This window comes from Gasterosteus aculeatus, chromosome 12 (genome assembly GCF_964276395.1).
Source record: "Gasterosteus aculeatus chromosome 12, fGasAcu3.hap1.1, whole genome shotgun sequence".
NCBI lineage: Eukaryota > Metazoa > Chordata > Actinopteri > Perciformes > Gasterosteidae > Gasterosteus > Gasterosteus aculeatus.
Genome location: NC_135700.1, coordinates 15,731,677 through 15,746,755, shown reverse-complemented (window position 1 = coordinate 15,746,755; position 15,079 = coordinate 15,731,677). Strand labels below are relative to the sequence as shown.

The 15,079-nt window shown below is 42.5% G+C and overlaps 1 protein-coding gene across 1 annotated transcript in view; it reads left to right on the top strand.

Moving 5' to 3' along the window:
* Positions 1-4,153: 4,153 nt before the first annotated feature.
* Positions 4,154-15,079, top strand: part of ush2a (Usher syndrome 2A (autosomal recessive, mild)) — a 158,288-nt gene continuing 147,362 nt past the window's right edge. Inside the window, exons 1-5 of the mRNA XM_078085091.1 lie at positions 4,154-4,854; positions 5,393-6,191; positions 6,723-6,937; positions 7,075-7,275; positions 9,458-9,614. Of these exons, the coding sequence (XP_077941217.1) occupies positions 5,694-6,191; positions 6,723-6,937; positions 7,075-7,275; positions 9,458-9,614 (1,071 nt within the window). The 5' untranslated portion in view covers positions 4,154-4,854; positions 5,393-5,693. The remainder of the gene's footprint in view (positions 4,855-5,392; positions 6,192-6,722; positions 6,938-7,074; positions 7,276-9,457; positions 9,615-15,079) is intronic.

Genomic DNA, 15,079 nt, shown 5'->3' with positions numbered 1-15,079 from the left:
GACATCCCATTCACTTGAGTCATCCAATTCTCCATCCTTTCCTCTCGCTTTCCCCATTTTGTCCCCTATTCCTCCATCTTGTAGGGTGTAAAGTGGCTTAGGTGGCTGCGATGGCCTGCGTTGCATGTGCAAGCTATAAGAGGGTCAGCTGTCTTTTTGCTCTTTTAACGTCTCAACTCTATACGATGGGCAATTTATTCTCACTCTCTCTCTCCCCCTTCCCATCCTCTTTCTGTGTCTATTGCTCCCTATCTCTCTCTTAGGACAGTAAATGTTTTAACTCTCCATTCTATGGGCCATTCATTAAGTTAGTGTACTTTAATAAATAGTCTGATGTGTCACTGGCCAGTGAATTAGTGGCACTTAAAATCACCCACTAGTGGCCAATAGATAGCTGGAAGGTTGGATATACAGCAGACACTTTTTCTCAGAAAACCAATTAGAGCTTACTAGGACGGATACGTTGATAACACGCTTCTGAGCGTTTAAAGCAAAAACCATTCCACCAGCTCATCTCTGTTTACAGGAAGTCAAGACACTGGACAAAGATTATTTCATATGACTTTGTTTTTATTGTCAATACAGAATACATTTAGTCATTCCCAATTTCCCACAACACCCAATCATCTATTAGTATGTTGATGTATTTATTTAAGTAATTCCCAGCAGATTCTTATTTTTTTCAAATGATAAACCCATGTGACAGATCTGTTTGATGATGACTGATAAGCCAAACTTAAACTGACGTCTGATGAAAACCTACTCACTACAACTTGACTTCAGGTGACATTTACATTTTTTTTTTTGCATTCATGAGTAAAATCAACTTGAAGTGAAGGCTAACTGCGGAACACAAAGTTCACTGGCAAGACATTTATTTTAAAGTGTTTTGTGCTGTCCCAATCTAGTCTATTGCTCTATATTTGGCTCTCACGGTCAGAAATCAGTCAATGCGAAGCCAGTTTCATAGCCAGAAACGTTTCAATGTTTCATTCTGCACCAAACATATTTGATCGCCTATGCAGCACTCATATGCAATTCAAAAGTTCACCCTTTAAGAAAAAAACGTATAAAAGTATATGCAATAAGTAGGTTGATTCCCATGGGTGAATCTAAGTGATAATAGTTGCAGAAACGCCCCAAGATAATAATATAGCGTTGACGGGGTAAAGGTGATTGGCATAGACACAGTGTGTTTGTGAGACTGGATGATTATGTGTATGTGCGTTGTCAAGAGAGGCAGGAGGTTAATTCAATCCTATAGAAACACAGCATGGTGGGGATTGGACAGCACAGCCCTGAGGGTGTCACTGGCCTCAACCCCAATAGGGGGCAGAAAGAATGCACATACGCACACACACACACACACACACACACACACACACACACACACACACACTTATGGACCTTGTGACTTCAGGGTATCAAATCTGAAATGCCTGGGAAAAGCTAAATTGTTTTTATATCTAGATTCTGGTGCATTTCATTTAGAGCAAAGGAGTATGAATGATGAACGTGGATTAATATTCGTATACACACACACACACACACACACACACACAAATACACGTATAGTATATATATTTATAGAAATTGCTGCATAAAACAAGGACAAGAAAGAGGAGGGCATTTAGAGAGGAGGGCAGCGACGGAGGACAGTAAGAGGGATTGAGGGCATGGGAAGGGGAGAAGGGAACAGAGGAAAGAATGAGCGGTGCCTGTGGAGAGAGCGATGTGTGGGAGAAGCGTATGAGTGGAGGACAGAAGTGACCAAAATAGAGTTTAGACAGCAAGATGACGCAAGTGGCAGAGGAAAATGGAAGAGATAGCCTAAATAAACCTTAAACCAGCCCAACAGAGTACATTTTCAGTCTAACCACAAGGGCCTTTAACACGCATTTTTAAATATATACAAACACTGGAAAATGCTGAAATTCTGAAATCAATGGCCACCAGATGATGTGCTAGCAGTCAATGGATATATTATTCAGGAAATAAAATTGCTCTTGCTCATGTGTGTGTGTGTGTGTGTGTGTGTGTGTGTGTGTGTGTGTGTGTGTGTAACATTTCCGTATGCACAGCCTAATATTGTATTTTGCCAAAAAGAAACACAGCCAGACCATCAATGTATTCTTCTTTTCCTAATCAGCAGCAAGGCCAAGGATGTCTCCATACATATTCATGCTGCTCTGGAGACTCAGAGAGACGATACATTTACAGCCCACATTTACCATATTACCCTTAATGTTATTAGACCAGCAAACACAATTTAGCCAAATATAAGTCATACATAAGTAATTTAGAAAATGAGACATTATTAATTGTGCGATCGTCATCCTGTTTTAATCCCGTTTGTGTGATAGCAATTCAATCTCTGGAATTGAATGCGCCCGGCTGAATAAATTAGTACAATCAATGTATGACTAGATTCTCTGTCATTTGGACGCACTCTGTGCAAATCTATGCAAATGTCTTATGAGGAGAGGATAAGAGAAACTCTCATTGGCTAACAAAGCTCTTGATAATCATTGCCAATCGGAGACAATGATGTCCTCTTCACTGTCTCAGGGGAAAACAGAGATGTAAAATGAGGAATATATGGCAAAGGGAGAAAAGAGGGCTCCTCACTCTGCAAGGTAAATGATCACATTACATGTGGGAATGTGTTTGCTTTTGTAGAGATAACACAGGCTCTAATTCACTGTCACAAGCAAGCTATTCAAACTTAATTAAAACATTTTAAGCATAGAAAACATAATTCTTTGGCGACTGAAGAAAGGTTAATCTTAAGTCTGCAATCATGACTATATTGGTATTTTTCAAATGTTTGTATTGATAAGGCTCTGCCATTGTTTTGCAGGTACTTATGATCAAGCTCCAAGTCTTCTTCCTCCACTTGCCACTTCATATGCTCTCCTTCAGCCTTTTGCGTATTTTTCCCTTTCTCTAACCCTTTCCTCCCTACCTCTATCCTAGCCCCTAGCCACCTTCCCTCTCCTCATCTCCCCTCCCTTTGCTCCTCTCTGCCTGGTATTGATTAGAAGGCGAACCTCTAATCTCCTTAAGGTCATTAGGAACACTTAATTAAAACCTAGTTAGAATGCCTTTGTTAAACCAAAGCAAATTGCAGCTGTTCAAACGCGATTAGTATGATAACGTAAAAAGTTGTGGGTAGGGAAAAATATAAATGTATTAAAAAAAATACAAATGTTTACACAATTTGAATGCAGAGCACTTATGCACACAGTGGAAGTCTAAAATAAAGAATGAGCTAGTGCTTCTGCTGTGTGTGTTGATGGGATTGTTTTCATTTTGCAAGTGAATATTCTGCTTTTTGAAACTAGGATAAAAGAGTGCAACTTAGCTTAGAGATTTGTCTGTAATTGTTTGAAAGGAAGCATTGAGCATTGCAATAGAAAAGGTCAAATATATGATAAGATTTGATCTTTGCAGGTGACAGTTTTCTCCTGTTAAACTTCGATCAGTTTTAATCACCCTTCTTATCAGCAAAAGAAAAACATGGAAACTGAGAAATATGAGGAAATGATTCAAACCAACTTCACATATTGGTTACTATTTATTAAAACAGAGAGATGTGACAGTTAACATAAATATACATTAGCTTTTTTCTGTTATTGAAACAGATGTCTTTATTGCACATTTTACAAACATTGGGAAGAAGTCGAGGCAGGTTTCAATACATGCGACGGCACGGTTCAAAATATAATTTTGTAACGTCCATTTATCAAAGGTTTTTCACAGAAGCTTTACCATACATAATTTGATCAATTTGGCATCACAGACACATACATTACTTACTCATTAAGCATGTGTCTTCAATTATTAAGGCCCAATTAATAGCACAGATACTAGGGGAAACCCTGGTGACTGCCATTCCATTGTTGACAGGAAAGACACCTTTGCAGCTTATTATGACATTCTTGCAAATGAAAGAGCCTCAATATTACTAAAAATAGGCTTGACTTGTCTAAAATTGACAATCTTGAATGGTTTTAACTGTCTTTTGATGCATTATGTGTTCCCTTTTTGTCCGCCCCCCTTATTCGATGTCATTTCTATCATCCGTTTTGGGGTTCCATTTCTCAATGGAGTATTATTATACAGCTCCGTAAACATCGTGTGATAAAATCCTCCTTATTTATATACGGCGGCGATGTTGTATCGAAGTTGAAAGACGTGACAGGTATATGAACCGGTTCGCTGCCCGCACGCTTTGGCCGCCGCGGATTACGTTGCCTAGCGACGGCAGTAGCGTCCCACTTCGCTGAGAGCCACTTGTCTGAAACCCAGACGCGTCCCACGTAGGTGGGGGGGGGCAAATCATTGCTACCAGGCGGGGGGTAATTAGGCTTTGTAAATGGCATGTTAATGCATCGCTGTTACGAACAATACTTAGTACGACCCCGTAGCAGATGCAAATGGATACATAAAGTTCCCGTTATACGGCTGCCGCTACTGTAACGGTTCCCCCTCGTCGTTACTTTGCGCCCGGTATCCTGCCGCCTCGACCGCTGCCGGCCAGATGGCAGCTCGCGCTAATCTCTTTAGCACCGCGTGTTGCATCTTCTGAGTGAGACAGAGAAGAAGAGAAGAAGAAAAAACAAGAGCTTTGTCGAGTTTTGGCTGCCCTGCCGTTCAGTTTTCTGTCAAAGTGTGGGTCAGAACGACGGAGAGGACTATTTTCTTCTACAGGTGTGCGGAGAAACCGGTGATTAACCGCACGTTCGCTTGTTTCCAAAGACTCGTTCCAGAGCAACAGGTCGGATGCTCGTTGACGCTGCACTTTTTCTTTTTTTTCCTCCATCTTTTTTCGCCGGGAGTCCTCGCCGACAGGTAACCGGGAGGAGTGCGCGCACCTTTCGGCATGTCACTATATCTGCATAGATTTGACTGTTTTTCACGGCAGACAGCGAACGCTATCGGATACACTGTGAGCTTTGCCATTATCAAACGGTCATTGTAGGCAAAGGGGGGGTCCAGGTAATTCAACACTAGAAGCGGCTGCACTTCTGGCCTTTTTTTGTGTGTCAAAATGCCAAAATCGAAGCTGATAAGTATTGTAATGAAGAGAGCTTTGGCCTAAGCCTCAATTTCCAACAAACTTATGTGAAAACTCGTTCAGTTTGACAAGGACCCGGAGGCCAGATGCCAGCGGGGGGAAAAAAAGGTCATGTTTAATTCAATAGAAAATGAAGAAAAGGGGGGAAAGCAATGTAGCAGTATCAGTTGAGCTGTGCCTCCATCAATCTGTACATGATAGTGGAGGCTTTGGCCGGGGAATAGCCTGCATGGCATTTCACTCTGCTCAGATTCCTCTCATGTTGGATTTTGGTCCGACCACGTCTCGCTTTCCTTCTCTCCTTCTCTCTAGATGGTGAAATCCCAGCTATCATGTGAAGGCTTTGGTCATGGTGTGTGTGTGTGTGTGTTTGTGCGAGGGTCTGAGAAAGTGTAACTGAGAGATAAGCTTGGTTGCCTCACCCCAGGGGTACTGGCCTGTGTAAAAAAAAAAAAAAAAAAAGAAGAAATGTCTCCTGTAACCACAAAACCGTGACCGTCGTCACTTATTCAAGTGCTGCTGGGAGGCTTCTGAATGAAATCAAGGTTCTTGAACATTCTTCATTACCCGTGGATGTAGCAGAACCCCCGCTTAAGGTATTCAAACCTGCGCCATGCTGGACCCCTCGGAGAACCCGGTTCTCGCATCTCCTGATGTCAAAGGCCGGAGATGGTTGGAACCGAGAGGCAACGAGGGAGGAGCGACCGCGGAGAGGGCGAAAAAGCGAAGACAAAAGCGGGTTAGAGGAGTCGACTGGGAGAGGATGGAGAGAGGAAGGAGAGAGCAGCAGTGGCACTTAAAGATGGAATGCAACCAGACTATCACAAAATGCGTAGAAAACGGGGGGAAATGCGTGCGAGGAGAAGACAAGAGCCCGGCAGATGTTCGTGGGATTTCCGGGATTCTGTTAGCTGCTGAAACCGAAGGTGAAATTAAGCAAAGGGAGAAAAGGATGAGATCCACGCAGATTTGGCCTCTTTTTCCGTGGCCATTTTACACGAAAAACATCACTGTCAGAGGGAAAAGCATGATGAAAAGGATGAAGTGGCATCATCTGTTCATCTGGTTACCTCTCCTCTTCAGCCTGTGTCCCACACCTGCTTCATCACAGGTAAGAGTGGCTGTCGAGAGCCAATTGTGATTGCTGAACAAAAAACTGGAGTACTAATTAACGGACATGTATTGCGTACCAGTTATTTAATGACTATAAAACAGGCCTTTGTGAAACCAGACGTGTTGACCTCTCATGCTGCAGGGAAAGCGGCGGTAATACAAAGAACGTTAACCTGAGCTGTGTCCTAGTTATGACAGCGAGCAGCACGCACAACACTAGGACCTTAGGACGAAGACGCCAAATGTGATTCCTTAATATTTTCTTCTCCAAACTCCTAGTATGTTTGTGTGTGTGTCACACACACAATGTACTTGTTACATTCAGTGCATGTGCTAGTAAGAGATTTGCCTGCAAAAGAGGTAATGCTATGTCATGACCCTTTTCTACAACCCACAGGCTTTTTACCACTTTGAATTGAATTCTCCGGTTGCTCCGTCCGCAGACATTGTAACGGTTCCAACAGACCCAGGTTGAATGTAATCATGCTTTTACTTGTAGTTGTAATTGTTTAACTCTCTTAATTCTTAGGGACATTTCCCTAGAATGGAAAACGTTGCTGCCTTCAAACCCGTGTCCACCTCCCCTCCTCGCTCCACCTGCGGGGTTCCAGAGCGCGGCGCCTACTGTCAGCCGCCGTCCTCTCGGACGGAGCTGACGGCATGTTCTCAGGCCTTCTGTGTCCAGGAGTGTCCCTATAGATACTCCACCCCTCCACATGCCCCGCTGCTGCTGCCGGCACACAGGTACGACCATTGAGTTTTTGGCAATGCGGTGAGGGTATTTTTTAGATGACCTCTGACCTTTCCGTTCATGCAATTGAATCGTGTAAAACCTAAACAAGGTCCTTTTGAGTGAAGAAACTAACACATTTATTCTCCAGGTCTGCATGTATAAATGAGGACAGTAATGACACTCGTCCTGGGACCACTACCGGTTCAGAGGAGGGTTCTGGTGGATCCAGCAGTGTGCTCTTTCGGGTGGTCCAGGATGGATGTCTGGTCTCTCCCCCCTCTCAGACTCTAGGAGTGTTGGGTTCCCTCACTCTGGCCTTGTGGATCAAACCAAGCTCTCTGGGAGAAATGTGAGTTTAATTTTTGTAATTGTAAAAAAAGAGATTAGGACTCTATCTGTTTTATAGATGGAGATACTGAGGCTAGCGATGTCATCTTATAGCACTCTGTGTTGATACGTTACAGGAAGAGGTACAAACTGACTGGCCTCTTTTTTGCCGTACTTTTTAGTACAACATTGTCCTGTGTACTGATGTAATGCAGCTCCCTGCTGGAAACACACTGCTGCTGTGATGTATAGTCAAATGTCTGTTCCAATATCATATGTGATGTGATTTTCATACATTGACGGTGAAGTGGAAGCCCGGTGATATTGATCTAATAACAAGGAGCAATCAGGTCTGGTCGGGTCAGTATCACTATCAGGAAAATGTTGCCTAACAAAGGGCTGTCATGTCCCACTTAGACATGTTGTGTGTGAGAGACCGGGGAGGAGAGTGTGCTGGTGTGTGTCGGGCAGGGATGGTGCAGAGTTACAGACACACACAGATCAGTTTGCAGTCAAACACGCACACACACACACACACACACACACACACGAAGAACAAGCACACATAAAAAGAGATCAGTAGGCTTTTCTTGGCAACCCCATCTCCCCCTACGGCAACACTTAAAGTAGATTACTCAAGCAACATGGAACGCTTTGTAATGAAAGTGAAAATAAGTTAAACATACACAGTGTTTTGTATTTGTTTGTCACTCGTATTATTGTACCTGTCACAGTAATTCAGCTGTCAAACATGGTAAGATAGAAGGACGTGACCTCAATCCTTTTGGCTCACCGTGATATTTTGTTGTTGTCCCCAGCTTTTTGCAAAAATGAAAAATAAACTGCATGCTTTCCCCTAAAAAACAATTGGGTATTGCACGTTTGCTGTATAGATAAACATGACAGGCAGCTTTGGGGAGCAACACTCGGTTTTATGTGCATCCTGTTTCAATGTTGCTGTCAGTGGAGTTTAACTCTTGAAGGAGAATCACCAAGAGATCAAATCAGACCTTTTTTTGAATTTCATGCTGTGATTTTGTTTGAGTTTCCTGCTCTGAGATTTGGATGACCGACGAGTCTCGTTGTCTTGGTTCTCTGAAACACGACACCTGTATGGCTGAAAGTAATATCTCCCACTCTCCCTCTCAGTCTTTCTGTTGCTGTCGTTTGCCATCCGTCTTTTGTTGTAGAGACGATCATAGCTGCCATCAAAGAAGCCAGATGAAAGGAGGTCTCTATCCTCACCTCTGTCCGTCTCTCCTCACCCCTCTCTCTTTGTGTCTCCCTCTCTCTGTGATTTCACATCCCTCCCCTCATCTGAACAATGAACAGAGCCAGCCACCTGTTCTTACAAGTCATAGTTGTCACTATACCACTTCCAGGAACTAGTTATGAAGTTATCTCTACATTATTTGATTGGATCTCTATTTTAGAGTAGAGCGTTTAATCTCTCCCACACACACTTTTCCTCCGTGGACAAAATGGGGGTAAAAATGCATGTTTAAAGTTTTGGACAACTTTTTATTAATAATTAAAAATATTTGTATTAATAATAACATTTATTCCCTTAAACCTTTCCCAATAAACACATTCAATCGCTTATCATTACAGCAGATAAGCCAAAAGACAAGTACACATATATTTCAACTATTGATTAAGTATAGTATAGAATTCCCAAGCAACTGTTCTGAATATGCGTAAATATTGAATCTGGAGCATAAAAAATTCAAGCATTATTTTGAGATTAAGAAACATTATCTGTCCAGAGATAGACTGTCTATCTTTCTGTCTCTCCTCACGAGCCCACGCAGGCTCGCATGCATGCATACATACATACATACATATGGTTTCTCTCTCATGCATACATATATCTGTGATTTATAGGGTATCTGGCTTTGGGTTCATAAAAGTCATGATTTCCCATAAAATGTCAGTGACGGTGGTTAATATGACAGGTGAAGGGTGTGTGTGTGTGTGTCTGCACCTAGTGTAGCAGCTCAAACCTAGCAGTCATGTAAAATATTGATATTCTATGTGTAAATGTCAGAATGAGAGACTGTGTGGAGGTGTGCGTAGTGGCACTTGAGTCCACTCTTCCTTTTTCCTTCCTCCTGAGTCACACCAACTTACCACCGCAAGATATTCAGATGGTCTGTCCGAACTGAAATAACTGTGTCCTGATTTGTGTTTTTGCCTTCCCCCAGGATGCTGCTGGAGAAGAGCTCAGGGCAGCGGTTGATTTTCTCTGTGACGGTGTCTGAGCAGATGGTCACGCTGCGGTACGGTCCCACTCCTCTGACCGTCGGCTTCCGAACAGAGGGGAGGCTTACACGAGACAAGTGGACACACCTTGTTTTGCAGGTAACAATCCTCCAAGTGTTGGATACCTGCATCCATAAGTGAGCTCATGTGCATGAAACTCAATCCAGCTCCCTTTGCAGGGACATCAGGTTTCAGGGACATTCTATCTTCTTCTCCATCTATGTTTCACTTTCATTTTCCGTCCATTTCTTTTGTATTCCTCTGTACGAGGGTGTGGTAATTATACTGCCGCACATCTGCTTTGGCACAGCTGCTGGGGCCAGAGGCCGCACATTTCAGACACACACACACACACACACACACACACACACTCATTGTACTCCTGTAAGGTTTTTTCTTTTTGTTGCACAAAGTTCATTCCACAACATGAGTGAATTTGGGGCTTCCCTTTTCCTGCTGGTAAGCACATTAACCCAGTAACTGACAAATCCTACCCATTGTACTGTGTGTAATATACTAAAAACTACTATTTTCTCTCTTTCGAGTTTTCTTACTGTCCTTTTTTTCTGCAAAGCCAATTGCCATAAGTGGTTACCAACTGGACATTTTAGGAGTTAGAAATACGAGGCCGACATGGACAAAAAAGCTTTCATGAGCTCTGATAGTTTTCAAAAAGCTTCTAGTGAAGTGGAGAGATTCAGGGCTGTGTGTGTGTTTCTGGTCGGAGTATCATTTTACAGATTACTTGACAGGACAATCTTTCTCTTTCAGCATTTAACTGAATAACACCAGGAGGAAACTTGCCACCACGGCAAGCCTTTTCACTACAAGGCTCTGTTAATGATTTCTTGTTAGTCCACTTTATCTGGGTCGTTTTTTGGACCAAATATTTATTTGACCTGGCATGTGTTTTAATAGGCATTATTGCATTATCTCTTTTATTGCCCTGGCCATGGCACAAAAAGATGATTTCAATTTCAATTGAAAGATAATAACTGTTCTACGGTTCACATAGCCATAAATATTTACAATGTGTATATATTTGACGTTGTAACGATTAAAACCATAACATTTGTTTTTGTTATGGTTTTGCAAATGAAATATATACAGAAAACAAGGATATAAAAATAACAGTATTGCATATTAGATTGTTCTATCTATACATTTTTTGTAGCAACATATAATTCTACATTATCATCAACCCACTCTCCTTTTGCTGTCCCAATGTTGAGCAGCTGTTTATTTACATCACCACTTGTCATTTATATAATTTTAAACATTTGTAAGAATTTCTCAACATTAGAGAGTGCCAGGGTTGGGGTTATGCCCCTGCTACCAGTTATTATGCTAAGCTCTAGTTTTAAATATAATCATCATAAAGTAAATTTACTATTATCCCCTCTTTTCGTGTGAAGTTATTCCGTGATTTGAAATGATTGTCCCCAGCCAGACCTAACTTGACATTTAGTTTACTGGCTGGCTGACTGGTGTTGATGCCCAGTCAAGTAATCATCTGTCCAATGTGTCGTTTTCTAAATGCAGTGTTGCTTATGGCTCAATTGCAAGCAAGTCTGTAGAGTATGTGTTTATGCCCTGCAGGGATCAGGCTTTTATATATGTTTATGTACACTATGGGTTGTACCTTTCCACGGAGGCATAGGTATGTGTAAGGCTCACAGATATTTGGCTAAAAGTGTGTCATGTTTGTGTGGCTTGGAGGTCTTTTCAAACTTTATGTGCATTCTTGTGAATCAGACAGCCTTTCGTTTAATGGTATGGTGATGTGATGTGTTTTGACTAGTCAGAAGAATAACATAATCATCCGTGACACTCAAACACCATTCGCGTACTCCACCTTCCCGTACATTCACACACGCTTATCTACTTATCACTCACACATACGCACATACAAACCCCCTCACTCACAGCTCAGCATTCATTTGTAACAGACATGTCAGCCACAATACAGATATTACCCTGCGAAGGAGCTGGGCAATTTAGAAACATTTCCTATAGACACACACACCTCTTTCCCTCTTCCCCGCCTTCTCTCTCTCTCTCTCTCTCTCTCTCTCACACACCAACCAGTCATCTGCCTGTTTGAAAAGATCAAAACACCAAAAAAGACAGTCAAAAGGAATACGGATTTCCAAGTGCCAGGAGCGATACACACACACACACGTATGTACACACACGGTGCCAGGAGCGAGGTGCTGTAGGGATGCTGGTGCTCCCTAGGTAGTTGTCTTATCTGATTATGGTAACGATGTAGAGAATAGTGGAGGAAAAGGTAGCCTGGGGGAGGGAGGGATTGGGAGAGGAAAGGAGATGGTGGGGGGGAGTGCTGTTAAGTGATAGTAACCATGCCATTTTACTGTGGGACTCCCTTTCCTCTGCATGTCAGTAGAATGTATTGCTAATAGGTAGCTCTTTTTGAATGTAGACCCCTTCTACTACTGTGGCTGAGAGAGTCATGAGCTAACTGGTGTTAATGGGGCTGATTTGTGTGTGATTGACATGACCTGTTCTCTATTCTCGAGCACTGTGACTGCATAAGGACAACATCTACGCAGTCTGTTCGCCCGGCCAGAGTCCCTTCACATTAAGACAAAGAGTAATGACATGTATACATAACACCCACACCAGGAGCACCACGCCGAGGGGAACAAACGGGAGGCTGCGTTAACACTGCAAAGTTATCTGCTGTTATTGCCAGTTCACCGCCATGAAACTAGAGACATTTGTTATTGTCACGGTAAACAGATTTACCATTATGTTATCAACCCTATATCGCTTTACCGTCGAGAGGAGCAGGTTTGCTTTGGTTGAGTATTGTTCGCATTATCCTTCTGTGCTGGCTCTAGATGATTTAAAAAAAAACGTAACTTGGATATTTTCTTGTTGTGTGCGTCTCATTTTAATGTACTGTGCTATAGTATTATTATAGTTAAAGGGACAAATGTACAAAAAGTTGAGGGGTGAAAATGTACTGTAGTCAGAGTTGGAGGAAATCTACTAGACGGTTTCAGTGGGAGAGAGCCGCATAGTTGAAGAGAATAGTGGCGAAAAGATGGGGAGAAGAGAATAAAGGAGTTTGCAATTTAAATAGCTTTGGAGTACTATCTTTTGGAGTCCCAGTGATTGACTATGTGCCTGGAGGACCCCCAGAGGGGTCCGTCTGTTAGTGCCTCAGCAGATCAGCATTATCGGATGAGGCAGTGGCAGGGACAGCCAGTCACACCGGTCGCATCACCACCCAACACCGCAGCAGACGTCTTGCAAACATACGCACACACATCGTTGTTCTTTCTCTTACCATTAAATACACTAACACACTAGTGGGGCACGTACTGCCTCTACACACATACCCACGCATAGGAAAATGGGATGGGTCAACTGTGGCTGAGTGGTGGAGCAGAGTCGCCCTTCATTCAGAGGATCGGTGGTTTGATCCCCGACTGCTAGGCCATGTCAATTTGTACCATTGCAAGAGCTGTGCCGACCGTGTTTGAATGTTTTATGAATGTTATCCCTGATGGGAAAGTGGCACCTTGCATGGTGAGCCCAGCCATCAATGATTGAACAGGTGAATGATGAAATGTAGTGTTAAAGCGCTTTGAGTGGTTCGAAGACGAGAAAAGCACAGTCAATTTACCATTTCTTCTTTCTCACCTGTTGCTAAAAACAGAGAAAAGACTGAAAGATGAAAAAGTGAGATCCTAGTGAGTTACGGTCAAGGTTACAAAGACACACACACATCCATCTATGCATTTATCTGAGCGAGTTGTTTGTATATCTAATCTATAATTTGTTCTCTAGACCCAGACGGCTAATCTGCTTCACTACTCTGCTCTCAGACAGTTTGGCTGCTAAAACTTCTACCGAATGCCATAATAAGTTTAATGAATGTTTCTCACACAATTACGCTGAAAGACTGGCCTCTATGTTTGTCTGCGTTGGGGCTGTTCTCTTGGCAGAAGGCAACAGATATGCACCAACTAATCGGATTCCACCACACTCATTCCATAGGTTTCTTACTTGTAAATGCTTTAATACCCCAACTCCATAGTAGATTGGTCTTTTATTTTTCTTTCTGTATTTTTCTTCTCTGCACTTGGTTTGTCTTTGCTGCAGTTTGTCTTCTTTCATTCGGTTATTTTCTTCCTCACTTCTCCCCAACTCTTCCGCCGTGTTAGCGGTTTAATAGAAAGCATGTGCATTTGTTTGAGTTTACACACATATAGTCTTTTGCTGTTCTGTTTCCCCCAGAGTGACAAACTGTGACTCTGACAGTCGCTTTAGTGTTTTATACAAGTTGTTTCTGTAGGCTTTACTTGTGTGTGTGTGTGTGTGTGTGTGTGTGTGTGTGTGTGTGTGTGAGAGTGAGAGAAGGTGAGGCAAGGTTGTTGTTTAGGGGTGAAGTGAACGCCTCTACGAGAGCCTTATGCCCGCTGGCACAGGAGGCGAAAGGGCACGAGACTGGCATCAATTACATAGTAGGAGAGAAAGGTGTGTGTGTGTGTGTGTGTGTGTGTTGAGACTTTCGTTCCTAAAATGAATTCCTTTATTAATTTTAATCAGTGTTTCGTGTGCTGGGTGGCCCAGCTTAATCGGGAGAGCAAGGCACTAACGTAGTAAGGGTTAAGGGTTTCATTCCCACTGGAGCCGCGAGATATGAGTGCTATGTGGCAAGGATGCTACAAGGTGCTTTGTACAAAAGAGCATATGTTATGTTAACCTGCCCTTTCTAGAAAGACAGGCTGTAAAAAAATATAAAAAAGAATCATTAACCATATTAAAGAGGCTGCTAATCTGATCCACTAATGTTCATGCCTGAAGGAGTTCTGTTCTGCACTGACCAGTCGGACAGTAATGCTTTTTTTTTTTCATTTATTCTTACCATTATATATCTATCTGACAACATATGACATACATGTTTGGAAAGAAAAGTACTGTTTTGTATACTGATGTTTTTAAAGGTTTTTTAAGATTTGGAATTGGGCCATTTTCCATCTGATCCCGATTAAATACACATTGCGTTTCCGCTAACAATTCAACCATGTCATGGCACGGCACAGAATGAGAGTAAAGTGTGGGGTGGTGGACATGTCATAGGGGCAGATACCCAAAGTCAAGGTGTCATCATGAGAAGTGGGAGAGGCGATGTTGGATTGGTAGATCCTCTGATTCCTCTTCCTTAGTAAGAGACAATTCTTTCAGAAGTGCCTTTTGAAAACAACCAAGCCAGAAACTTCAGCAACAACATGACTTAAACCCAACTAGAAACACATTGTCCCGGCCTATTCGATACCTGGTGCATCGAAGTCTTACTTCTCTTCTTCCTTCAGTGTGCTACTGTACGTGTTCCTCCTGTATGCTCTCATGCATGTCTCCGCTTTTATTAAATGGGGTCCTCTTTTCTTTCTGCTCGGAAAGAAAAAGTCTTAGAGACTTATGGTCTTTATTAAAAGGTTGGTGTGTCACCTTTTTGATTTCCTCTCTCTCCACCCTCTTTGTCCTTCCCTATTTCCCTCTTATTCTCCTCACACACACTCCCCCTCTCT